Source organism: Bombina bombina, chromosome 9 (assembly GCF_027579735.1).
Source record: "Bombina bombina isolate aBomBom1 chromosome 9, aBomBom1.pri, whole genome shotgun sequence".
Classification (NCBI taxonomy): domain Eukaryota; kingdom Metazoa; phylum Chordata; class Amphibia; order Anura; family Bombinatoridae; genus Bombina; species Bombina bombina.
The window spans coordinates 207,467,112-207,493,591 of record NC_069507.1 but is presented as its reverse complement, the minus strand read 5'-3'; the positions used below and the strand labels follow the sequence as shown (position 1 = coordinate 207,493,591).

The window sequence follows — 26,480 nt, the reverse complement described above, 5'->3', positions numbered from 1 at the left end:
TAATGGTACACCAGTCACATTTCAAGCACAAAGCATTAGGGACTGTTTAAAGGGACACTGAACCCAATTTTTTTTCTTTCGTGATTCAGATAGAGCATGCAATTTTAAGCAACTTTCTAATTTACTCCTATTATCACATTTTATTCATTCTCTTGGTATCTTTATTTGAAAAGCAATAATGTAAGTTTAGATGCTGGTCCATTTTTATCACATTTTATTCATTCTCTTGGTATCTTTATTTGAAAAGCAAGAATGTAAGTTTAGATGCTGGCCCATTTTTGGTGAACAACCCGGGTTGTTCTTGCTGATTGGTGGATAAATCCATCCACCAATAAAGAAGTGCTGTCCAGTTTACTGAACCAAAGATTGGCTGGCTCCTTAGCTTAGATGCTTTCTTTTTAAATAAAGATAGCAAGAGAACGAAAAAAAATTGATAATAGGAGTAAATTAGAAAGTTGCTTAAAATTACATGTTCCATATAAATAACGAGAGAGAAAAATTTGGGTTCAGTGTCACTTTAATTTTCAGCTGAATTGTATGAAGGGTTTTAAGCTTACAAGCCTTATTGTTGCTTCAATCAATTCATACAGGACAAGAGAAATATGTATTGGCCAACTCAGGATGAAATAAAAATGTACGTTACTGCCATAAGATTCCCTTGTAGAGCATAAAATCATTTTTGCAGTAAGGACAGTTTGCTCTAAAGGAAAGGGCAAGCAATGTTTCCTTATACCAAATACAAAAAACATACATTTTATTCTTTGTGGTGATGGGTCACCTTGTTGCAGATAACCTGCTTTGTATTCTGTCTGATTTCAATAAACAATGCAGGGTTTTAGAGAACCATAGAATCAGAAAATACAGGAATGTAATAAACTTGCAACACATTGAATTTGGCCCATAGATATTGGTGATTAGTGATGTTGCGAACCTAAAATTTTGCGTTTGCGAACAGTGAACGCGAACTTTCGCAAAAGTTTGCGAACGAGCGAACCGGGCGAACCGCCATTGACTTCAATAGGCAGGCGAATTTTAAAACCCACAGGGACTCTTTCTGGCCACAAAAGTGATGGAAAAGTTGTTTCAAGGGGACTAACACCTGGACTGTGGCATGCCGGAGGGGGACCCATGGCAAAACTCCCATGGGAAATTACATAGTTGATGCAGAGTCTGTTTTTAATCCATAAAGGGCATAAATCACCTAAAATTCCTAAATTGTTTGGAATAACGTGCTTTAAAACATCAGGTATGATGTTGTATCGTTCAGGTAGTGTAAGGGTTACGCCCGCTTCACAGTGACAGACCAAACTCCCCGTTTAACGCACCGCAAACAACCGCAAACAGTCCATTTGCACAACCGCAAACTCCCCATTTGCACAAGGTTGGATACCAAGCTAGCCATGTCCCGTTCCTTGTCCTCACTGATGTCACTGCACGTACAATCACTTCCTGGGGTAAAAGAAAATGCTCCACCCACAAGATGTTCCTAATATATTACTGCACTGAGGATGCTGCCTGTATCTGTGTGTCCTGCTCCCTGGCCGGAGAGCACAGGGGACACCAGGTTGAGCTGCTGAATGAGGCTTCTGAGAAGAAGAAAAAGAAACTGAGAAATGTTCTGCAGAAACTGACCACAAAGAGAGAGGAGACTGAGAAAAGAGTCCAGAGTCTGCAGAAGCACAGGAGAGGGGTGCAAGAGAAAGCAGCTGGTGTAACAGAGAGACTGACTGCCCTGATTACTGTTACAACAGATATGAGTGGTGGCACTAGTTGGCAAGTGGGCCTGGCACGCACGCTGACAGGCAGGCAACTGCTATTAGATTACACTAGCAGACTGATGTTTCACAGTCAAAAAGTTTTTTTTTTTTAAATTTACACTACTGTTACAACAGATATGAGTGGTGGCACTAGTTGGCAAGTGAGCCTGGCACACATGCTGGCAGGCAGGCAACTGCAATTAGATTACACTAGCAGACTGATGTTTCACAGTCAAAAAAGTTTTTTTTAAAAAAATTTACACTACTGTTACAACAGATATGAGTGGTGGCACTAGTTGGCAAGTGGGCCTGGCACACACGCTGGCAGGCAGGCAACTGCTATTAGATTACACTAGCAGACTGATGTTTCACAGTCAAAAAAGTTTTATTTTTTTAAATTTACACTACTGTTACAACAGATATGAGTGGTGGCACTAGTTGGCAAGTGGGCCTGGCACACACGCTGGCAGGCAGGCAACTGCAATTAGATCACACTAGCAGACTGATGTTTCACAGTCAAAAAAGTTTTTTTTACAAAATTTACACTACTGTTAAAACAGATATGAGTGGTGGCACTTAGCAAGTGGGCCTGGCACACACGCTGGCAGGCAGGCAACTGCAATTAGATTACACTAGCAGACTGATGTTTCACAGTCAAAAAAGTTTTTTTTTTTTAAATTTACACTACTGTTACAACAGATATGAGTGGTGGCACTAGTTGGCAAGTGGGCCTGGCACACACGCTGGCAGGCAGGCAACTGCTTATAGATTACACTAGCAGACTGATGTTTCACAGTCAAAAATTTTTTTTTTACAAAATTTACACTACTGTTACAACAGATATGAGTGGTGGCACTGCAGGCAGGCAACTGCAATTAGATTACACTAGCAGACTGATGTTTCACAGTCAAAATTACACAGGCAAAAAAAAAAAGATGTTCTAGCCCTAAAAAGGGCTTTTTGGGGTGCTGTCCTTACAGCAGAGATCAGATGAGTCCTTCAGGACTGTAGTGGACACTGAATACACTAGCCTAGCTATCAATTTCCCTATAAAATCATCAGCAGCTACACTATCCCTCCTCTCACTAAGAATGCAGGATCAGAATGAATCTAAAATGGCTGCTGTCCAGGAGCTGGGAGGGTCTGGGAGGGAGTGTCTCCTGCTGATTGGCTGAAATGTGTCTGCAGACTGAGAGATACAGGGCCAAAGTTTACTCAATGATGATGAATAGGGGGCGGATCGAACATCGCATATGTTCGCCCGCCGCGGCGAACGCGAACAAGCTATGTTCACCGGGAACTATTCTCCGGCGAACTATTCGCGACATGACTATTGGTGATGCAAAAGTTAAAATAAACCCACTGTATAAATGTGCCTTGAATATAAGTTGTATGTATACATGATGCAATCTATCCTGCATTTAGCACAACTGTTCCTCAGTCCCTCCAGCAGCTTCTACTTAAAGGGATATGAAACCAAACAAAACTATTTTGTGATTAAGACAACATACAATTAAAAAAAAAAAAACCTTCCAGTTTTCTTCTATTATCAAAGTTGCTTTGTTCCCATGGTATTCTTTGTTGAAGAGATACCTAGGTAGGTGACCACTACAGGAAATTGTGTTGCCATCTAGTGTTCTTACAAATGAATATCATTCTTGCAAACCTGCTGCCATAAACTGCTCAAGATAGTGCATGCTCCTGAGATTACGGGGCCTATCTACCGCTGCTTCATAACCCTGTCCGCCTGCTCTGATGAGGAGGACAGGAATCGCCAGAGTTCAACCCGATCAAGTACAATCGGGTTGATTGACACCCCCCTGCTGGCGGCCCATTGGCCGCGAGTCTGCAGGGGGTGGCGTTGCACCAGCAGCTCACAAGAGCTGCTGGTGCAATGCTGAATACGGAGAGTGTATTGCTCTCCGCATTCAGCGATGTCTCTCGGACCTGATCCGCACTGTTGGATCAGGTCCGACAGACATATGATAAATAGGCCTCTGCATCTAGGCTTTTCAACATAAAGTACCAAGCAAACAGAAAATTGATAATATAAGTAAATTTGGAAGTTGTTTAAAATTGCAAACTCTACCTGAATCATGAAATAGATTTTTTTAGGTTTCCTGTCTCTTTAAAGGAAAATTAAAAAAATTACAATTCATAATCTACAAATGCATAATAAAGAAAGGCAACATAATAACACTTTTGGGGTAGATTTATCAAATGTTGGCCTGTAGCAGATCATGTCCGCCTGACATCAATAACTGCCGACAGCATACGCTGTCGGCATTTATCATTGCACAAGCATTTCTTGTGAACTGCTTGTGCAATGCCGCCCCCTGCACATTCGCGGCCAATCGGCCACTAGCAGGGGTTTTCAATCAACCCGATCATATCCGACCGGGATGATTGCTGTCCACCACCTCAGAGGTGGCGGATCAGTTAAGGAGCTGTTTCTTAACTTAAAGTGAAGGTCAATTTTGATGAATTAGTGCCCAGTTTTTAATAATCCTATTAAAAATAAGGGCACTTTAATTCATCAAGATTGACATTTCACTGTTTTCTTCAAAAACTTACCTTTTAATCCTGGCAGCCACTCCAGCGATTCCCCCAGCCGTCGGAAGCCTCTGCAGATGTCAGAAATGACGAATCCGGCTTCCTCCAATCATGGCTCCCCCCGGGGGAATCTTAGCCTGATGACACGCTGTGGTTGGAGGAAGACGGATTCGTCATTTTGGACCCGCGAAGACGGCTTGCGATGGGAGGAGGAAGTGCTGGAGCGGCTGCCAGGATTAAAAGGTACGTTTTTGAAGAAAACAAGTGAAATGTCAATTTTGATGAATTAAAGTATTCTTGTTTTTAATAGGATTATTAAAAACCGGGCACTAATTCATCAATATAGACCTTCACTTTAAGTTTCAGGCAGACCTGAAACTTTGGTGGTAGACTGCAGCATCAACTGCTTGATAAATCTACCCCTTTGAGTTTTAAATGAGTAGTAGATATTTCAAATTTCATTTGCTCCCTGTATCATGTTAAAGGGACAGTGTACTGTAAAATTGTTTTTCCCTTAATGTGTTTCCAGTTACTTTTTTTACCAACTGCAGAGTATAACATTTATGAGAATTTGCTTTTTAAGGTTTGTTTGTGTGTATTAAATAACTGATTTTGTGTTTTGAAGCCACAACCTAATAAAATGGGTTGAGCTTGTAGGTATAATCAGATCTCATTACTTTATTACATTGTGTACATATACATGCATCTTTATCTTATATTTGTCCGTCAAACAAGGACCAATACTGGGAGAGAACAATGGAAAATTAACATTTTATTACCTTATCTCTTCTATAGTAATTTCTTCTGCTAGCTGTGTTTACACAGCTTAGCTATAGCTTGGACCTAAGGCCCAAAACTTTCAGAATGGGTGGGGATACCACAGGCTAAATCAACTATTTCAAATGCCAATATAAGTTTAAAGGAAATACTTGTAAACAATTGGATACACTCCAGCAGGTAAAGTGGATAATTGGGAACAAATTAAAGGGGAGAATGTTTTTGAGTAAACTGTCCCTTTAAGGAATCAGTCAGATTCCTTATAATGGAATTTAATCAACTGCCAATGACACCTACCCAACTGTTTCAATCATAAATCTTTGCAGTCTCTATAATTTTGAATTTATTGCTCAGTAAACTTGGTACCCAGTCTTAACAAAAATATACTTTACAGGGGATTTCACAACCATTTATTCTTAAGTTGGTGTTTTTTTATGTGTGTGATCTTAACAAAATAATTTTATTCCATGCATGGAAGTCATATAAATACAATGTTTTGGGTCAAAAGAAATGATTAATGTTTTTTTTACCAAAACAATGTCTTTGTATACCTTTCTTGGATGGAATAAACTGATTTTTATAAGTAGAGGAGTGCTGCTGTCTTTTATACTAGGAAATATTGTGTGGGGCTGTTCAGGACTCTAAGGGCTAGATTTATCATAGCTGAGGCATACAGGGGCATGTATACGCGCCCCTGTACGCCTCAGCTCGCCTGTCGCTGGGCGAAATTACCCGTAGGTAATTAACATTGCACACGAACGCAATTTTGCGTTCACGTGCAATTCCGCCCCTGCCCGCGCACAGCCAATCATGCGCGGGCAGGAGCTGTCAATCTCCTCGGTTGGACTCGACCAAGGAGATTGAATTTCTCCACCTTAGAGGTGGCGAAGAGCTTAGGGAAGCAGCGGTCTGGTGACCGCTGCTTGATAAATCACGGCGAGCAAGTTCTTTTGAGAACTTGCTGCCGTAGGGGCTTGATAAATCTAGCCCTAACAGTGGCCACCCATACTGAAGTATACCTGAGCTGGATGAACTTGTAGATATGTTTGTGAGCTGGCAGGAGTAAGATAATATGATACCTGGACACAAGTGCATTTAAAATTCAAAGAAGAAAATATTATAATAACAGTAATAATAATAATGCTTTATATTTATTAATATTATCATTATTATTATTATTATTATTATTATTATTATTATTATTATTATTACTACAGGGCATTGTATTCCTTCTGTCCCAGACTGCCTCTCCCAGTCTTATCTTTATTTATAGAACCCCCTGTGTGTTGAAGTGGAATGCACTTATGTATACAAAAAAATATAATAATTTACCTCTATATAACTCTATATCCCTATGGAACTCAATCTGCCTATATTCTTGTTTGTTACTTATTGCACCCCTTGTATACAGCTGCTGAATCTGTTGGCATATTATAAATAAAGACAATATTTATAATATATCTGTATAACTCTATAACTTTTAATAACTCTTTAACTCCAAATAACGTTGTTCTCTTGCATTAAAGGGACATTAAACACTAAATACATGCTAGATAGAATGATGCATTCAAAGAAAAGATTAGTCCATGACTAACATGTAGATGTATTTTTTAAAGATTTATTAGTTGTTTAAAAAGTGACAAAATAAGTGTAAAGTTTTAGTGTCTATAAAACACTGGGAGCTGCCATGTTGTAACTTGTGTTACCTTCTCTGCTGTGGCCAATTAGGGTCAGTTACAAATAGGTCACTAGAGTGTGCAGCCAATGGTTGTGCTGGATTTAACAGTGTTCTGCACTTCAATTTCTAACAGGAACTGAAAAGCTCACAATTTCAGAATGGAATTACAGGCAAAGAGGACAAAATAAATAATGAAAGTATATTGCAGAATTGTTTTATATATACAATTTATAATTTTATATTACCATCTCAAAGTGTTTAATGTCCCTTTAAGTGTTGATTAATATATGTAATGGTACATTTAGGATATATAGTTTTAAAGGAATGGAAGATGAAATAGTTGCAGGCTGAGATATCGGATTACTGTATCAAAAACATCTCAGGGAAAAAGTATTTTAGAGTTTTTAGACAGGGAAACAATGAAGTATCTCAAGAAAACCAGCAGGAATTGGAAGAGGTGATAACAACAACAAAAAAGTGAGGCATTTATGGCATTTTATAGCTCATTAGTCAGACCATATCTAGACTACAGTGTACAATTCCCTAGATGGATATAAATAAACTAAAAACTTTTCAAAGGATGGCTACTAACATGGTATGAAAAAAAAATGAAGGAAAAGGCCATTACGGGTATAATACAACCTTTCAGATATTATGATCTATATTCAATAAAACCCATCGGTGAGACTAACGTCTTGCAGAAAAATTTGCTGCAACAGTGCAACTTAAAACTTATGTAATTTATACACCCTTGTCACAAACCGAGAGTTGCGGCTACATTATAATCAATAAAAGCTTTGTCTATCTTGTAACAGTCCACTTCTCGGCACATTGAATGAGTTCCTCTAACATCACAAAAACACCTTTAAAATCTAACATAACAAATGAATTTAACAAAACAGAACAAAAATTTCTATAAAGTAATCAATAGAATGCTGTAAAAGATAGTCCATCAAATGGTTACATAAATTGCAAGTGCAGTAAGTCTCAGTTATTTGTGAAAACACTTGATTACAACAATGGTATTATTATTTTCATTTATATGTATAGTGAAGCAAAATTCTGTAGTGCTGGGTATAGAGATAAGAGTATACAATGATAAATATTTGTTATAAGATACAAAAACATAGCAGACTAAACAAATCTAGTACAGGATGAGGAGAGCCCTGCTCCTGAGAGCTCACAGTCTACAGGTTAAGGATAAATCGACATTAGATTTTGGGTAACTGAAGGCAGTTCAAGAATTATTTTGGTTAGGATGAAAAAAAGAGGAGAGATTGTAAGCTTCTCTGAATAGGTGTGTTTTTAAGAAGTGTCTGAAAATATATTGTGTTATGGATTGAGAAGAGAGTTTCAGAGGACAGGAGAGCATGTGAAAAGTCTTGGAGGCGAGAAGTGGACATAACAGGAGTGGAGAGATGTAGGTTAGAGATTGATCAAAGAGGAAGGGCTGGGGAATATTTGGAGATGAGAGAAAAAATATAGTTGGGAGTGAGGCTGTTGAGTTAGAGTTAATACTTTACATTGTATTTTGGAGTGTATGGGGAGCCAGTGTAGAGCCTGGCAGGGTGGAGCATCAGATGTAAATTAGCAACTTAGGTGGATGAGTCTAGCTGAAGCATTCATAATAGATTGGAGGGAGGAAAAGGTTTGCAAGGGCTATTTAGAAGTAGATTGCATTAGTAAATGAATGACAAAATGAGGGAATGCATTATTTTTTCCAGTTTCTTGAGTAAGAAAAGGAAGCATGCTGGAAATGTTGAATAGGCGTGCACAGCAGGAAACAAGTGCTTGTATATGTGGGGTGAATGTGAGTTTAGACAGTGGATCTGGAATAAGGTGTGGAAAATAGAGTCTCCAGCTGGCAGAGATATGTCAACTGTTGGATGTCTCCAAAAGAGGGGGGGGAAGAAGCAGCTCAGTTTTGGATTGAGTTGCAGGTAATGCTAGGGTATCAAAGAGAAAATTGCAGAGAGATAGTTGGTAATCTGGCTGAGTAAAGAGGGAGAGATATTCAGAGAGGAAAGATTGATTTTGGTATCATCAGCATATAAGTGGTACTGGAACCCAAAGAAAGATATTAGTTTACCAAGGGAGGATGTATAGCAGGAGAAAAGCAAGAGACCCAAGACAGAGCCTTGCGGTACTCCAACTAAAGGTTAGATTATGAGTGTCGCGCTAACAGTTGCACACAACCAAAAAGGGGTTTATTGCGGCTCTTTGCATGGGTCATAAGTAGCGTATGTATTACAGTTTTAAAGTAAACACCTTTGCACAAGCGCAGTTTAATTTAACATGCGTCAGGATAGCGTGGCTTTAGATTTCTGATTATCTGTTACGCTAGACAAAAAAAGTTGCACAAAACACATCAAAAATACATTTCTCTTGTTATCCATTGCTGAAAGGTTTATCTAGGTAAGCTCAGGAGCAGCAAAGAACTTAGGTTCTAGCTGCTGATTGGTGGCTGCATATATATAATCATGTCATTGGCTCACCCATGTGTTCAGTTAGAAACCAGCAATGCAATGCTGCTTATTCAACAAATTATATCAAGAGAATGAAGCAAATTAGATAATAGAAGTAAATTAGAAAGTTGTTTAAAATTGTATTCTCTGTCTGAATCATGAAAGACAAATTTTGGGTTTCATGTCCCTTTAACACTTCAAGAAAAATGGTAGCAGTTTCAGTTTCTAAGTTAGCTCCTAAATGTTATATACAGTGTAATTTGCAGGGGAAAACCCACAGTGTAGTTTGCAGGGGGAAAAAATATTGAAAAAAGTGCTAGAAAAATCTGCAATGGATTTGCTAATTCCACCATTAAAAATACCTTGAACAGGAGACAATGATTTCAAAGTGGGGAATAATATATTCAAAAGAAAAAAAAAAGATCATTATAGCCATTAAAATGAGATGGGGTAACCATGCAGACAAATTAATATGTTCTTTGTTTTTGGTCTTCCAGGGAAATTTGAATCATCTAAAACGCACTGTAACTTTCTTTTTTTTTACTTTTTTTTTAATGGACAATGACGAATAATAAAGGTCAAAAACATCCATTAATTTTAAATAATAAGGGCATTTTCAATATATTAAGACATTTAAAATCTGTTCTATATCCATCCCAAAATGATTATAACAGTGAAGTTCATGGTCCAGAAATGATTAATCCCTGTACTCAAATGAGGTTAAAGTTACTTTTCCTGATTTATTGGATGATTAGAAGCCTTTGATGGTTCATTATGGTACATCTGGTCTAAGGAGTGCGATTAAGTTATTTCTGTTAACAGGTTTGATTCACTTTATGGATTTATTCTGTTAGGCAAGTGCTGCATCCTATTATCCTTACAAATAGAAAAATGGTGAGACGAGTTTAAAAATATTACATAAAAGCAGAATAAAGGCCCATTTTTTTCTTGTCCTTAATGTGTTCCCAATTATGGCTGCCAAGGATTGGATACCTTAGAAATTGCTCATATAGGTTCATTTTTGTAAAGGGAGTAGCTGATTTGTATCATTAAAACCACATTGCACTGTTAGGAACATGCCCAGTAAAATAGCCTGGGCCTACCAAAAATACTAGAGGCCGATTTATCAAGGTTTGGCGGACATGATACACTGTAGAGTATCATGTCCGCCAGACATCGCTGAATGCCGACAGCATACGCAGTCTGCATTTAACATTGCACAAGCAGTTCTAGTAAACTGATTGTGCAATGCCGCCACCTGCAGATTCGCAGGCCAATTGGCCACTAGCAGGGGGTGTCAATCCACCCGATCATATGATTTGGGTGGATTGATGTCTGCAGCCTCAGAGGCAGCAGATGAATAAAGGAGCAGCGGTCTAAAGGCTTTCACGAAAAACAGGGGTATTTAGCCCCATTCAGGCCATGATATATTGTCCCCTAGATCTCCTTATTTTTTCCACAGTCTTTTTTCCACTAATACGCAGTATTTAGGTACATAAATGCTTATTAAAGGAGAGCTTTTAATTAAAAAACAGTTATTTTAATTGCAAAAATAAATGAAAAACTGTATTTTCCAATACATGTAGTAATCTGCAGCTGGTATAACAAGTTATTGAAAACACATTAAAATGAAACATGTTTATAGTTTACTGTCCCTTTAATGATTAACATGCTTTAGGCTTAGTAAATGGTGATATATTATTGCCAGTTCATAGCTCAAACTATCCATATATTCACAACACAATTTCCCATAGGGTCTTATGAAGCTTGATAGGGGTACGCTGTGATAAATTCACTAAAGAACCACTACTGTCTCTCCAACCTCTCCAGATTATATCATTTCTGCATTATTTTATGGACTCCTTGGCTAAAGTGTACTGGCCTTTTCAGCATCATATAAGAACCAGATACATTGGGGCCCATTTAACAAGCTCTGTAGCCTCAGAGGCAGCAGATGAATAAAGGAGCAGCGGTCTAAAGGCTTTCACGAAAAACAGGACTCGCCAGAAACAGCAGTTATGAGGCAGCGGTCTAAAGACCACTGTTCCAAAACCCTGATTGAGGAGTTTGAAAAGACCTCTCTACAGATTTTATTTTTTATAGTTCTTGGTCCAGAAGGATTTGGGGCAAAGTCTGAACCCTCTTGGGGCAGGGTCTGGTCAATCTGAGGTTGTGTGGGGATTACCAGGGCTTTCCTAGGTGCAGTTTAGGGGTTTATCATCAGGGAGTGCATGGATCCAAGTTTCTGTCAAAGGAATGGAAATGTAAAAGTCTAATTGTAAGTGCAACACACACCATTTAGTACATTAGGCCAAATGCCTTTAATGGTTTGCTTCAGCTTAACAAGTAAGATTTGTAAGGTTTAAAACACTCAACTATTCTACAAAACAAAAATATGATCTTTTAAAACATGAGCTTATAAATGCATGAAAGAAAATGTTGAACATTCCTTTAGCATGACAAATAATCTAGTTTACTGAAACATTCTTAAGATTATCATTATTTTTAAAGATATTTAAATCCAGTATGTTTAAAACAAAATAAAACCAAGTCACTAAAAAGAATGTGTTTTATCCATAGATAAGAGAACAGAAACAAACAGAACCTCTTGCTCTGCGGCATTAATTTTACATTCGGAGAGGAAAAATATACCGGCAAAGACAGATGAAAAGGTTTGTATCTTTCTGAAATCACATAATAGGAAAATATGTACAACTGTCAAGGACAGGAAACTGACATTTATGTTTAAGACTTTTTTTTTCTGATAGTTTGCTGGCAAATGAATCAGTATTCACACACAAAAAAACATTAGATCTGCCTAAGATATTTGGTGATTTAAATTGACAGTTATATTATCTCACTGTGTGATGTAGGATGAAACATATATACTATTCTATTTAATGTAGAGAATAATAAGCTGCTGCACATGCCAGATTTAAAGACTATGTCCTTTTTTCTGTGACCAGAAGCTGGCTTCAAGTCCTGATCTGTGTGTTCTAATCTCATTTACACTTCTAAAACTGTAGTAGCTTGATTAATTATTAGTGATTGCTACAGAGGAGTAGAAAGATGAAGAGTAGGGTGTGAGTCAGCATTGGTCACCAGGAAGTTGTTGTTTTTTTTTAATTAATTGAATTTGTTAAAGTGTCTTTCCTTACATTTTTTTGCAGAGTCACAAAAATGTGCAATAATAGTTCCGGTAATCTAATAGTACAGTTTGCAAATCAAGCATAACTGGCAGAACATAAAGCAAATGTTTTTTTGTTGTTGTTGAAATGGCTTAATGGGCTAGTATTCCATTGAAATGTTATTTAAAATGTCCTGTGTGACAAGAGAACATCATTTTAATGTCTTTCTCCATAGTGCCAGCCCACCTTAATGTTGGGTCTATTAATAAGTAGCATGCAAACAGTACTTACAATTTTATTGATGCATTACAGCATGGGTGTTGGTTCTAATGGACAGTAAACAGTCAATCGAGGATTGAGCCTGCTGGAGACAGGGCTTGCCAATGTTATTATGTTAGCAACATTTACATTTTTGGCTTCAGCAGAAATGATAAGATAACAGGCTAAAGAGATACAAATATGTGTCAGAGTGTTGCTTTTCAAGTCTGCTATTTGTTCTTTTAGTTTTCAGGAGTGGAAAAACCATCATTTTCTCACCTAAATTATAGGTAAAGATGGCAAAATAAATAATGGAAGTATACTGCAAAGTTGTTTTACTATGCATAATAAACCATTTTATATTAACATTTCAAAGTGTGTTTTAGTGTTCCTTTCTGTGTTCCTATTGTTAACACCAAGGCAGCTAGAGATTCACTGCACATTGTAAAGGGTAGCCAATAAATTAAAAGGACAGTGAAAGGTTAGGGATAGGTGTTAGAGGACTTATGGTTAGGTTTATATTACAGCTTGCCTATGGTCAACCCCTTGTTTATCAAAAAATGTCATTGAATTGCAATGTGTTACAGTTCTTTCTATAAGTAAATGGGGGAAATGAAACATTTAGTGCCAGATTATAAGTGGTGAGCTAACAGTTATGCACAATCGATAATGGGTTTATCTCGGCTGTTTGCATGCGTTGGATGTAGTGCTCGTATTACAAGTGGAAAGTAAACGTGATTGCTTAAGCGCAATTGAGTTTAATGCACGTCATGATAGCGCAACCTTAGAGCTCTGGTTAACTGTTTTGCAAAACAAAAAAGTATCTCAAAACTACATTGAAAAGTACACTTACACTCAAAATAACACTCAAATGAAATTATTAAAAAAAATATTGCACAAAAAAGTTATACAGGCTTAAAGATATGAGGTCTCATATGAAAAATGTATATTTTTATGTTGGGTTAGCGCACTTGAGAATATGCTATCGAGTATGCACATGGTTAAGGTGTTTTTTTCCCACTTTTCTTGCTTCATTGGGGTCCATTTATCATTGTGCAGACGGACATGATCCGCTATAGCGAACCATGCCCACTGCACATCGATAAAGTTCTGGTGAACTGCTGGTGCAATACCGCCCCCTGCAGATTCGCAGCCAATCGGCCGCTAGCAGGGGGTGTCAATCAACCTGATTGTATTCGATCTGGTTGATTTCTGGCGATGTCTGTCCGCCGCCTCAGATCAGGCGGACAGGTTATGGAGCAGCGGTCTTTAGCCTGAGGGCTCGCCAGAAACACAAAGCATCAAGCTTCGTTCGGAGCTTGATAAATAGACCCCCATTGACTTCTATAGGGGAATATGTTAATTTGTGAAAACTGTTTACTTTTATTTGTAATACTCACGCTACCTGACGCATGCAGAAATCCTACTTCTAGCAGAGTTAGGGGATGAGCAGGAGCGTTAAATACTTATAATCTGGCCCTTAATAGACATCAGCAGCATTTAAATAGTTGGCCACTTTTTTCACAGCGTTTTAATACAGTGACATTTTTCTAGGTTATCACGATTATGTTTAAATGCTGAGCTCTTAACAAATGTGGGTTTTAACGCACTTTTGCCTGATACATTTTGACGTCTATAACATTTTATTAATAAACCAATGGGATTCAGACTGGATTTTTACAATTGTTACATGTGGATAACATGGCATGCAACCACTTAAAAGTAATTTTAGTTTGAAGTCAACACCAGATTTTTACAAAATATATGTATAAGGGGTAGCTATGGTAGATTATGGTAGTGGGAGGTGGGGTGATATTGCATTTAAGAACAGGACTTACATTTTGAAGTGTTGTTAATGCAAAATGCAATTTGGCATTTATTTTATTAATGAATGATTATACAGTACATCAGGAATTAACACAAAGGGGCCAATTTATCAAAAGTCGGGCTGTAGCGAATCATGTCCGCCCAACATTGCTAAATTCCGACAGCATACGCTGTCAGCATTTAACATTGCACAATCATTGTGAAATGCTTGTGCAATGCCACCCCCTGCACATTTGCAGCCAATCGCCGGCTTGCAGGGGGTGTCAATCATCCCAATCGTATCAGATCAGGATGATTGCTGTCCGCCACTTAAGAGGTGGCGGACAAGTTAAGGAGCAGTGGTCTTATGACCGCTGGTTCTTAACTTAAGTTTCAGGCAGACCTGAAACTTCAGGGGTAGAAAGCAACATTAGCTGCTTGTTAAATCTACCCCAAAGAGTTAAATAAGGAATTACTTTTTTGAATGAGAACACTTAGAAATTATTGCTAAATTATTGTATATTTAATACATCAGCAGTTAGACAATGTATTGGAAAGTATATGCACTCAAAATACACATTTTAAAAGCATTTATAGCTGTCATGTTAGCAAAATTTCCAACCCCTTAAAAATCCTTGTATGTACATTGTTTATGTAGTCTGATTTGCTGTGGCCAACCAAATGACAAATGTGATTCTTTAATTATCTACTCAACTACTGGGCAGCATTCAATAACATCTTTCTAGATCAACACCTGCGTTATTCAATCCAATTGGTTTAATACAAATATGAGGGAACTTTAATGAATTATCTTGAAAAGATAATATTGGAACTCGTGGAACTGCAGAGGATTAAGATTCTACTTAGATTATTTTGTACATTTTGCCATATTTTAGAATGCAGAAGTATCTGCCAAATTGCATCACCCTTGAGAATATAGGATACCAAATCAGAAAAAAGTAAAGTTAAATTACAGAAACAAATGGTAAAATAAATAAGGATGTTGCATTATTCTAGAATGTGTATTGTGCTTAAAGGGACACTATACCCAAACATTTTCTTTCATGATTAAGGTAGAGAATATAATTTCAAACAACATTCCAATTTACTTCCATTACCTAATTTGCTTTATTCTTTAGATATACTTTAATGAAGAAATAGCAATGCACACAGTGAACCAATCAAAGGAGGCATCTATATGCAGCTACCAATCAGAAGCTACTAATCATATCTAGATATGCTTTTCAGCAAAGAATATCAAGAGAATGAAGCAAAATAGATAATAGAAGTAAATTTGAAAGTTGTTTATAATTGTATGCTATTTCTAAATCATGAAAGAAAATATTTGGGTTTCATTTCCCTTTAATTAAATGGTTTACGGTGTGGGTTATTTTTTAGTTTAATGTCCCTCTAAGGAAGAATTTAAGGATCCAAAAGGTGTAGAAAAGAGTTTCACAGAGGTTTAAGAATTTTAAATAATATTTAAAATATTAATTGCAGCACTGAGATATGAGAGGTTATGAATTTGGCCGTTGGGTGCCACTGAGTTACATAAAGAATAAAAGGGAGTAGTTCAAAATGTCAACAGGCTTGAGATTAATGAGTATAAATAAAGGCTTGTATTAATAAATTAAACATACATTTGAACAGAAAGTAAGATGTTTCTGTGGAGTCAAGATGACGGAGGTCAGTAAAACCAATAAAGCTAGAATGTGCACATGATCAGAAAGTAGAAGAGAGATAACGTGTAAAATAGCTATGGTGGACATTTGGGTAAGTGTAGATTTCTTAAAAAAAATAACTGCTGAGGTCAGTTGCATGATAATATAGATGGGGCATTTGCTGAAAGAGAACAGGTGCTAATAGGAAAACAGGTATGGCATTGAGCAAATAAAATCAGAGCAATTATTTTATAAGCAGAGGACTTGAAATTAAGGAATATATAGGGTTGGAGCCAGGTGTGAATTAACTGTCTCTAATTCACGGGAATGAGGTTTAATTAACTGATTATACATTTTACACAAGTTTTAATCATCTGGCTAAAGAGATAGCCGTTATTATGTGTTTTACTATAAAAATCTCCATAGCAAAAATAAGGTTAAAATTGATTTAACATATGTATCTTCTGGAACCTGAATTGGCAACATAACATTGTTCAGCTTTAATTGATTACTTGATTAAAATCATGATCTGAATTATATTTGAAGAATTTTTATACAATAAATTCTAGCTTTTTATTGGGAATATTCACTGTGGGAAATCAAATATTTTGCTTAATACATTTTGACAGAATAATAACAAGATTTTCAATATAACAAATATGTCTGAGTTGTGGATTTTTATTTCTTGGTAAATATTTGTATATTTTATAATTCTAGGACTATTCTGTTAAGCTGGGAAATGATGAAGATGGCACCACCAATGGTAATAAACCTGTGGCTTCAACGCCTGTTCCAGGATCTCCATGGTAAAAAAAGAGCTTAGAGAGTTAAAGAGACATAGAACTCCAAGTTTAAGTGATTCATTTAATACAAGTAAATTGTATACATTGATTAAAGGGATACTAAACCCAATTTTTTGCGGCCGCTAGCAGGGGGTGCCATTTTAAGCAACTTTCTAATTTACTCCAATTATCATTTGTTCCTTGTTCTCTTTGTATCTTTATTTGCATAACAAGAATATAAGCTTAGGAGCCAGCCCATTTTGGTTCAGCACCTGGGTTGTACTTGGTGATTGGTGGCTAAATGTAGCCACCAATCTTCAAGTACTATCCAGGGAGCAGAACCAAAAATAGACCTGCTCCTTAGCTCAGATTCCTGCAGATTCCTGCAAGAGAACAAAGAAAAATTGATAATAGGAGTAAATTAGAAAGTTGCTTAAAAATGCATGCTCTATCTGAGTCTGAAAAAAATAATTTGGATTTAGCATTCCTTTAAGTATTGTTAGTCCTTGTTTATTGTAATATTACTTGAGCCCTTAGTCTTGTTTTTGTTTTTGCTGGCCTTATCATTATTATCTCTGTTCTCAGAACTCCTTGCCTCTGTTCAAAGCTTTTTTCTTTTTAAACATATAACAAACGAACTTAGTTTAAAGGGCTATAATACCCAAATGTTTAAACACTTGAAAGTGATGCAGCATAGCTGTAAAAAGCTGACTAGAAAATATCTCCTGAACATCTCTATGTAAAAAAGAAAGATATTTTACCTCAAAAGTTCCTCAGTAGCCACCTCCCATTGTAAAGGATTTCTAAGCAGCATTTTAGTGTGTCTGTCCTAGAAAAGCTTAGGGGATGAGCCTCGTGAACTCTCATATTATTTCACCAATCAGGTAAAGGAAGCTTACTTTGAACTCTCATGAGAGTTAAGTCAAATCTCATGAGATTACAGTAAGAGTTCATGACCTCAGCACTGCTGATGCTGATTGGCTGCTGTTCATTTCTTCATTTTTTTTTTTTTTACCTGCAGCTGGGAGCAGGTGAAGTATAACTTTTTACACAGAACTTACTCTGCTGAGCTGAGGAGATTGTGAGGTAAAATATCTTCCTTTTTTACATAGAGATGCTCAGGTGATATTTTCCTGTCAGCTTTTTACAGTTATACTGCATCAGTTTCAAGTGATTTAGCATATGAGTATTATGTCCCTTTAAGTGAATTTATGTCCCAAATAGGTTACACACATTATAATTAGTGTCAATCAAGCTTAAATAAAATCATAACAAGTATAATCAGAAACACTATAAAAACAAATCAATATTTCTTAAAACACATTCAATCAGTAAAGTCTTGTTCAGAGGATTATAAGGGATTGTAAATTGTAATCACATGTGAAACGTCAGTGCTGCTTTTCTTTGGAAGCAAATGTCATCTGCCCCCATGAAAACATGAAAAAAGAAAAGATAACAAAAAGCTTGACCAAAATTCAAGGCTGATTTCTATTAAAAAAATCTCAAAACATAAAAAACATTTTACATGTACTGGAAAAATAACAATTAGGGGGTACATTTATCATACCCCGGGCGGACATGATTCGCTATAGTGAATCATGTCCGCCCTGTATCACTAATGCCGACAGCATACGCTGTTGGAATTTAACATTGGGCAAGAGGTTCTGGTGACCTGCTTGTGCAATGCTGCCCCCTGCAGATTTGCGACTGCTAGCAAGGGGTGTCGATAAACCCTATCATATTCTATCGGGCAGATTAATGTCCGTAGCCTCAAAGGCAGTGGACGAGTTAAGGAGCAGCAGTCTTATGACCGCTGCTTCTTAACTTCTGTTTCCGGCAAGCCTGAAGGCCCGTAAGGAAACAGGGGCATTAGGCACCATTCGGGGCATGTTAAATTGGCCCCTTAGTCTTTTACTCAGTAAAGTCCTTAAAGGGACAGTAAAGTCAAAATTAAACTTTCATGTTTCAGATTCATGAAATTTTAAACAGCTTTCCATTTTGCTCCTATTATCTAATTTGCTTCATTATTATGGTATCCTTTGTTGTAAGCATAATTAAAGGGACAGTCAACACCAGAATTTTTGTTCTTTAAAAAGATAAATAATCCATTTATTACCCATTCCCCAGTTTTGCATAACTAACACAGTTATAATAATACATGTTTTACCTCTGTGATTACCTTGTATCTATGCCTCTGCAAACTGCCCCCTTATTTCAGTTCTTTTTACAGACTTGCAATTTAGCCAATCAGTGCTGATTCCTAGGTAACTTCACGTGCGTGAGCTCAATTTTATCTATATGACACACATGAACTAATGCCCTCTAGTGGAGAAAAATTGTCAAAATGCATTCAGATTAGAGGCGGCCTTCAAGGTCTAAGAAATTAGCATATGAGCCTACCTAGGTTTAGCTTTCAACTAAGATTACCAAGAGAACCAAAGAAATTGGTGATAAAAGTAAATTGGAAAGTTGTTTAAAATGGCATGCCCTATTTGAATCATGAAAGTTTATTTTGGACTTGACTGTCCCTTTAAGTAGGCTCAGAAGCAGCAATGCACTTTGGCGAGCTTGCTGGTGATTGGTGACTACACATATATGCCTTTTGTCAGTTAGCCATCTGGTATCTCCCCTCAGCTAGCTCCCAAAAGTGTGCTGCTACTCTTCCTACAAAGGATACAAAAAGAATGAAACAAGTTTGATAGTAAAAGTAAATTGGAATGTTGTTTAAAATGATATGCTCTATCTGAATCATAAAAGATAAACTGTGGGTTTCATGTCCCTTTAAGTCTTAATGAGATCTTATTTTTCACATGCCTGTCCTCCTGACTTGTAAAGTATCAATGTCCAATAACATTTTGTTATACTTTTTTTTTATTCATGGAAACAATTTGTTGTGATTTAACTATCTTGCTTACAATAAGAAAAAAAAAGTCTTAATGGATCTTACGCTTTGCGCATCCTACAGATAGTAACCACACAAGTATGTGAGGCTGAATAAGACATCATAAACTAAAATCACAGTTCTAAAACACATATGCCATATACAACTCGTTGGGCCTGATAACCAAACTCTCAGCATAGAGTGTAATTACACAAAACCTTTGGGGGGCTTTTTTGAGCTTCATATCACAACTTCATATCAAGAACCCAGTAAAGCTAAATAAGCAGATATCAATCAAACATTTGCTGTTCTAAAATTCCTTGAGGGACCTCACAGGAAAGACAAGACTTTTTAGAATATCTTGCCAGTGTGGAGAGCTTTAGATCTGGATCACAGACAGATTTTCTTAAGAGGGATATATTTTATGCTAAAAGAAGAGTGATTTTATAGGCTGCTAAAATAGTGCTGGCAATATTTAAAACAGAAGATTTAAATATATATATACAAATAACAGAATTGTAAGCCAAATTTAAAGAAATGTTTAATCTTTAAATGGATACGGAAGTTACTTTAATGAACCTGTTGCTTTGTAAAAAGAAAATGCTGTTGTATGTTTTATGTTTGCTCAAAAAATACAAACTTCAGAGTCTCCAGTCATTCTGCAATTAGTGTTAGATATGTGGCAATGTCGTAGATCTGTGATTCAGCAATTTCCAATTATGTCATGGGTCCTTTGAGAGCAGCCTAGAATTGAGTAAATCCATCAAGCAATGCTCAAGCCCACTCTTCATAACTTGTCCCATTCCTAATCCATCTTACTTCACCAAATTAAAGCTTGAATTGGCTTGAACAACTCAGACTCTGCCCCAGGGTATTCTGGGCCTCTTATTTACATCACATTAAATGTTAGGCTAGATTACGAGTGGAGCCCAAATTAGTGCTCCCACTTGCATGTTATCTTTGCTAGGCAGATGCTTTTCATGTGCGTCGGGTTGCACTCATATTACTCCATAGAATATATCTATATATTAATTTTTAATACATTTTTAAGATAATTTATATGTATGTTTCAATAACATGCCTTAAGATTACTAAGTTTTCATGTGCACTAACCTGACCACCCTAAAATCGAAATTGCGAAACACTATGCGCAAAACACATATATTACATTCCTATGTTCTTCTCACAAAAATAATGTACTTTTTATTATTAAATACATATTTCTATATATATCTGATATATGTAAAATACATATCTATACCTATATATCTAAATGAATAGATATGCAGATATAGGTCTATATAGATAAATATGGAAATATGTATTTACACTAAAAAGGACATTATGCTGTAAGTGAAGAAAATTGGAATGTGAAATATGTTCAGTACATATACAGTAAAACACATAAATATACACACACATATACATCTTCAGATATGTGCATACATATATCTCTAAGTTAAAGCCCTTTGCTGCCTTTTTTTAACACATCAGACCTAATATCTTTGAGCCCTTATAACTTTTAAATGCAATTTTTTAAAATAATTTTTGTTATTATGAGTGTAACTGTACTGCTAAATGTATTTTTTTTGTCTCTGCTAACAGTTAGCCAAAGCTATGATTTCACGCAAACCGATGCACTTTAAATTTGATTAAGTTCAAGCGAATGCATTTACTTTCAACTTGTAATATGCACACTACTTCTGATGCCTGCTAAGAGCTGCAAAATACCCCTTATTGTTCATGTGTGACAGTTAGTGTGCCACTTGTAATCTAGACCTTTATGACATTTGGCTGCAAAGCTTTCCTCATTCATACAACCGCTTTGCTATTTTGATGCTGTACTTTTAAACATTGCAGGCCTAAACCAGTCTACATAGAATAAGTTAATAATTATATCCTATATTCTACAACCCTGTTGTCCAAATATCACACTAAGTAATAGAGATGTGCAGGCCAGAAAATTTCTTTTCGGATATGCGAGAAAATTACTTTCCCTGAATATTCTGTGGCTGCACTATTCGGTCTTAAACTAAACAAACATTTAATTTTCGTCAAACATTTACATACATGTTCATTCAACTTATGTAATGTTTTGAAGCTACAGGTGAAAGGTTCACCTGTAGCTACAAATATTTACCTTAATGTGCTTGGGAGAGCACGCTAGCCCAATCCTTTTCTTGCCAAAGCCCGGTTACGTTAACACCTGGCTTAATGGTTTCAGTTCCCAGGATCTGTACTTACTTTAGTGCAGGTCCTGAAAGCCGTGTGTGCTAAGCCTCCTGTTAGTGCGTCTGGGACTCTGACAAGAAGAGGACCGGGTTAGCATGCCCTCCAGCGTGTTAGGGTATTTAACCCTTAAAAAAAATAAAGGAAATGAATGAATACTGATGAATTTAATTTGTATTGTTCATTCTCTTTCATTTTCATGGTGCATTCATTTGGATTTTCATTTACGGAAACGAAAACTCTACTTTCGAGACAAATGTGGTCTCTACTAAGTAATCGTGTGTAATGTACCTGCAGGATGCTCCAGGGGTGTGGCACTTGTTCTAGCTATGGCTGTGTTCTCAGTTTAGAGCTAATTAGTGCAGCTGTGGCTGCAGGAACCCGTGCAATCTTGTAGCGCAATCTGCGACTTCCTTTATACCTGTTGGGATATCAGATTTGGTGTCAGAATGTTTTTAAAGGTACTGTGACCCTGCATTAAATGCTTGGTTATTTTACTGCCTACTGTATCTAGTATATTCCTTATTTTATTGCATTTCCGAACCCTGGCTATGTAGGTGTTAAAATAACAGAAATGTGAATATGGTCACCTCACTAATATGGAGTCACTAATTAAAAATAGAACAAAAACAAAAAAAAGTAAGACTACATTTTTATTTTGTAATATTTAATATGAGATTATGTTAATGCATTAATTAAATGTTCCTATTTAAGGTACATTTTTCAGTTGTCGTTTTATTCTATTTAAGTTAGTTGTTTACTAATCTGATCCTTGGGTGCTGATCGCTAAACTAGCAAGGTGATGATTTAAAGATACATAACTCTGTGAGTCAGTGTAGTGTGAAAACTTTAAGATTCTTTATAGCACAGCACAATCTTGCAATCGTATCTTTAAATAAATAAATATTTATCAATTTTATGCAAATCAATTGCAATTAAAAGAAGGCTTTCGATCTTTAAAAAAAAATCTATAATTTTTTTAGCTGGAAATCACTAACCCAATTTTTTATGACACATCTGATAATAAAGTAGGATTTGCATTTAAATTTAATGTGCATTTGACTTTTGAAGCCAAAAATATGTTTCACTGAAAAATGACACCGCAGAGACATCATAAAATCTCTTGTGCAGATGAGATAATAAATGTGCATCAAACAGGCATCTAATGCATCATCTCTGAAAATTGCCTGATTTTACTATGTTATTTAGTTATTTTATAATAATTTAAAAAAACTTTAGATTTTTTCCCAGTGAGGTTGATTATAAGTATTAAGGGTAAGATTACGAATGGTGTGCTAACTGCGTGAGCAAAAAGGGGTTTATCATGGGTGTTTGGGCGAGTCAGAAGTAGCACACGATTTACAACTTGAAAGTAAACGCTTTCGCTCAAGTGCAATTTAATTTAACGTGCCTCAGGATATTGTGATTTCAGAGCTCTGATTAAATGTTAAGCACAAAACACATCAAAAATACTTTTAAAAGTACAGTTACACTCATAATCACACTATCTAATTAAAATGATTAAAAAAAAAGGCTCAAAGATATGAGGTCACAGGTGTAAGAAAAAAATGCATGCAAATGCCTTTAACAGAAAAATACATATATAATTCTAAATATGTATGTGCATGTGTATGTGTATTTGTGTAAATATATATATATATACAGTATATATATATATATATATATATATAGAGAGAGAGTATATATATATATATATATATATATATGTGTGTGTGTGTGTGTGAGTGTGTGTACATATGTAATTATATATGTATGTATGTATTTACAAACACATATACACATACATACACATGTATACATATATAGACATATATAAGTGCATTGTAGTCCTTTGCAGTTAAGTAGCTGAAAACATGTAACATTATATTATGCAATCTTCATTGTTAATAAAGTGTTTAACTGTGTATTTACTGTAAATATTTGACATTCCAATGTTCTTCACATAGTGAAATATGTTGTAAGTATTTTTAAATAGGTTTTTATATATATATATATATCAAAATACAATTTTATATATATATATATATATATATATATATATATATATATACTGTATATATAAATATGTAGTTATGAAGAACATTGGAACATGAAATATGAATATTTCATGTCGGGTTAGCACACTTGCTTAAATGTAAATATTTGACATTCCAATGTTCTTCACATAGTGAAATATGTTGTAAGTATTTTTAAATAGGTTTATATATATATATATATATATATATATATATATATATATATATATATCAAAATACAATTATATATATATATATATATATATATATATATACTGTATATATAAATATGTAGTTATGAAGAACATTGGAACATGAAATATTAATATTTCATGTCGGGTTAGCACACTTGCTTAAATGCGATCAGGTTTACAAGACCTATTGGGTGTTAGGTTTTTTCAACTTTTTGTTCCCCATTGAAATCTATAGGGGAATACTTTAACGCGGTCACAATATTCTAACTGACTTTTTGCACGCGAAAACTTTTAAATTGCACAAAAACCCTGAACTGTGCAAAAAGCCAAAATCGAGTGAAGCTTACGCTTGGGTGGGGAGCGAAATAGCACTCAACTGATAATCTAGCCCTAATTTAATAGTTGCTAATGCTTTGTTGCAAAAATGTTTATTCCCTTTTCTTAATTAAGTAATCATGTGTGTGCAAAAATAATCTTTTAGGATAAGTGCATGATGTACCTAATTTGAAACTTCTTGCAATTAAAAGACATTTGCACTTCACAGAAAAGTGAAGTTGTAAGGAATGCAGAGATATGGTAATCCCTGTTCATAATAAAATAAAACAAGGTTTATTTTAAAGTATTTTGCCACACCTTCTATTTATCCTCACCACTTTGTAAGAAAAGAATATATGGTTTGATTCCAATCTATTGGCTAATTTCTTTTTGGTGCTTTTGAAATGGAAAAGGGCACTTTTGACGCAATCATAATAACGTTTTTTTTTTGCTGTTTCTCATAGCTACAAACATGCTTTCAGCTTGATTAAAAAGTACTCTTTTTGACATGGAGTGATTCCATTCGATTTTTCTTCATACAAATGTTACACTTAATACATTCAACACTTAAAAGCACTTAATAAAGTCCTGAACTGGCATTTTGACATCTTTCCAAGTGTTCAAAATCAGTTTGGTATAATTCTATCATTTTGCACATGTGCAAGACACTCTAATTAGGAATGGGCAAATGTTTCTAAAAATGTGAAATTTAAAACGAATTTTGATACATTTGTTCATTCGAATCGAATTTCGAATGTTTATATAACATTCTAACATTCTATTTTTGAATTTTTGTTTTCGAATTTTTCAATAAAATTCGAAAATATTCGTTTGAATAATAGAATGTTTAGCTATGTATTGATTCAATTTCCAAATGTAATATTTGAATTCGAATGTGACATTCATCTTTGAAATAGTATTTCTAGTCTACAACTGTGTTTAATAAATGTTATATTCGAATTTGAATGCTATATTCGAATTCGAATGTCACATTCGAATTTGAAATAGTATTTCTAGTCTAATACTGTATTTTAAATGTAATATTTGATTCAAATGTGATATTCGATTCAAATTTGACATTTGAATTCGAAATAGTATTTCTAGTCTAATTCTGTGTTTTATAAATGTAATATTCGAATTCGAATGTGACATTCAAATTTGAATGTGACATTCGAATTCGAATGTCACATTCGAAAACTGTAAATAACATTAAAAAATCGAATTTTTAAGAATATTAGTTCTTATGAACATTCTATTATGTAAATCAAATTTCTACAATAACATTCGTTCTAACATTCGAATTCGGATATAAACACATTCGCCCATCCATAACTCTAATATTGTCACAGGCAACATTTTTAAAGGTGTATTTGTATGTATGGTCTAAATTCACTAAAGCTCTATTCATCGCTATTCTATAGTCCCTCTGCAGAAGGCAGGACACAAATTTACATATGTATATGTAAATGTAAGTATTTACATGTTTTTAGTACATGATGTCCATAAAGCAATCTTCAGGAAAAGTGAGAAAACAGAAATTATGACCCTAACATTTAGAAATGGTGTGTGGCATTCCAATTTACACCTGCATTATCATGGTTTTCAGTTTTAGTAGTCATCTTCATTCATAAATGAGCTTTCAAATGGGATTGTACCTTCATGAGCAGGCTTTGAAATGAGAATTAGTGATGTCGCGAACCTAAAACAAAATCAATAAAATTATTAAGCAAACCTACCAGTATACCCATGATGCCTATATACAAATTGCATACATATTATTTAATAGTTATCAGGATGGATTCAATCCCGATAAGTTTTTAACAACTGAAAAACACATTTTTGGGAACGTTTCCATTGAAGACCCATTTTTGGTTGTGAGCTTTTAGTAGCTAAATTAATTTTTAATAGTAATCTCTTGAAAAACATACTTCCCCTATTAGGCAAAACCAAGACCAAGTTG

At 35.5% G+C, this 26,480-nt stretch overlaps 1 protein-coding gene across 1 annotated transcript in view; it reads left to right on the top strand.

The window, feature by feature from the left end:
* TCERG1L (transcription elongation regulator 1 like) overlaps window positions 1-26,480 on the top strand; it is a 381,274-nt gene that overhangs the window by 281,113 nt on the left and 73,681 nt on the right. The window contains exons 6-7 of the mRNA XM_053691741.1: window positions 11,811-11,902; window positions 16,801-16,889. Of these exons, the coding sequence (XP_053547716.1) occupies window positions 11,811-11,902; window positions 16,801-16,889 (181 nt within the window). The remainder of the gene's footprint in view (window positions 1-11,810; window positions 11,903-16,800; window positions 16,890-26,480) is intronic.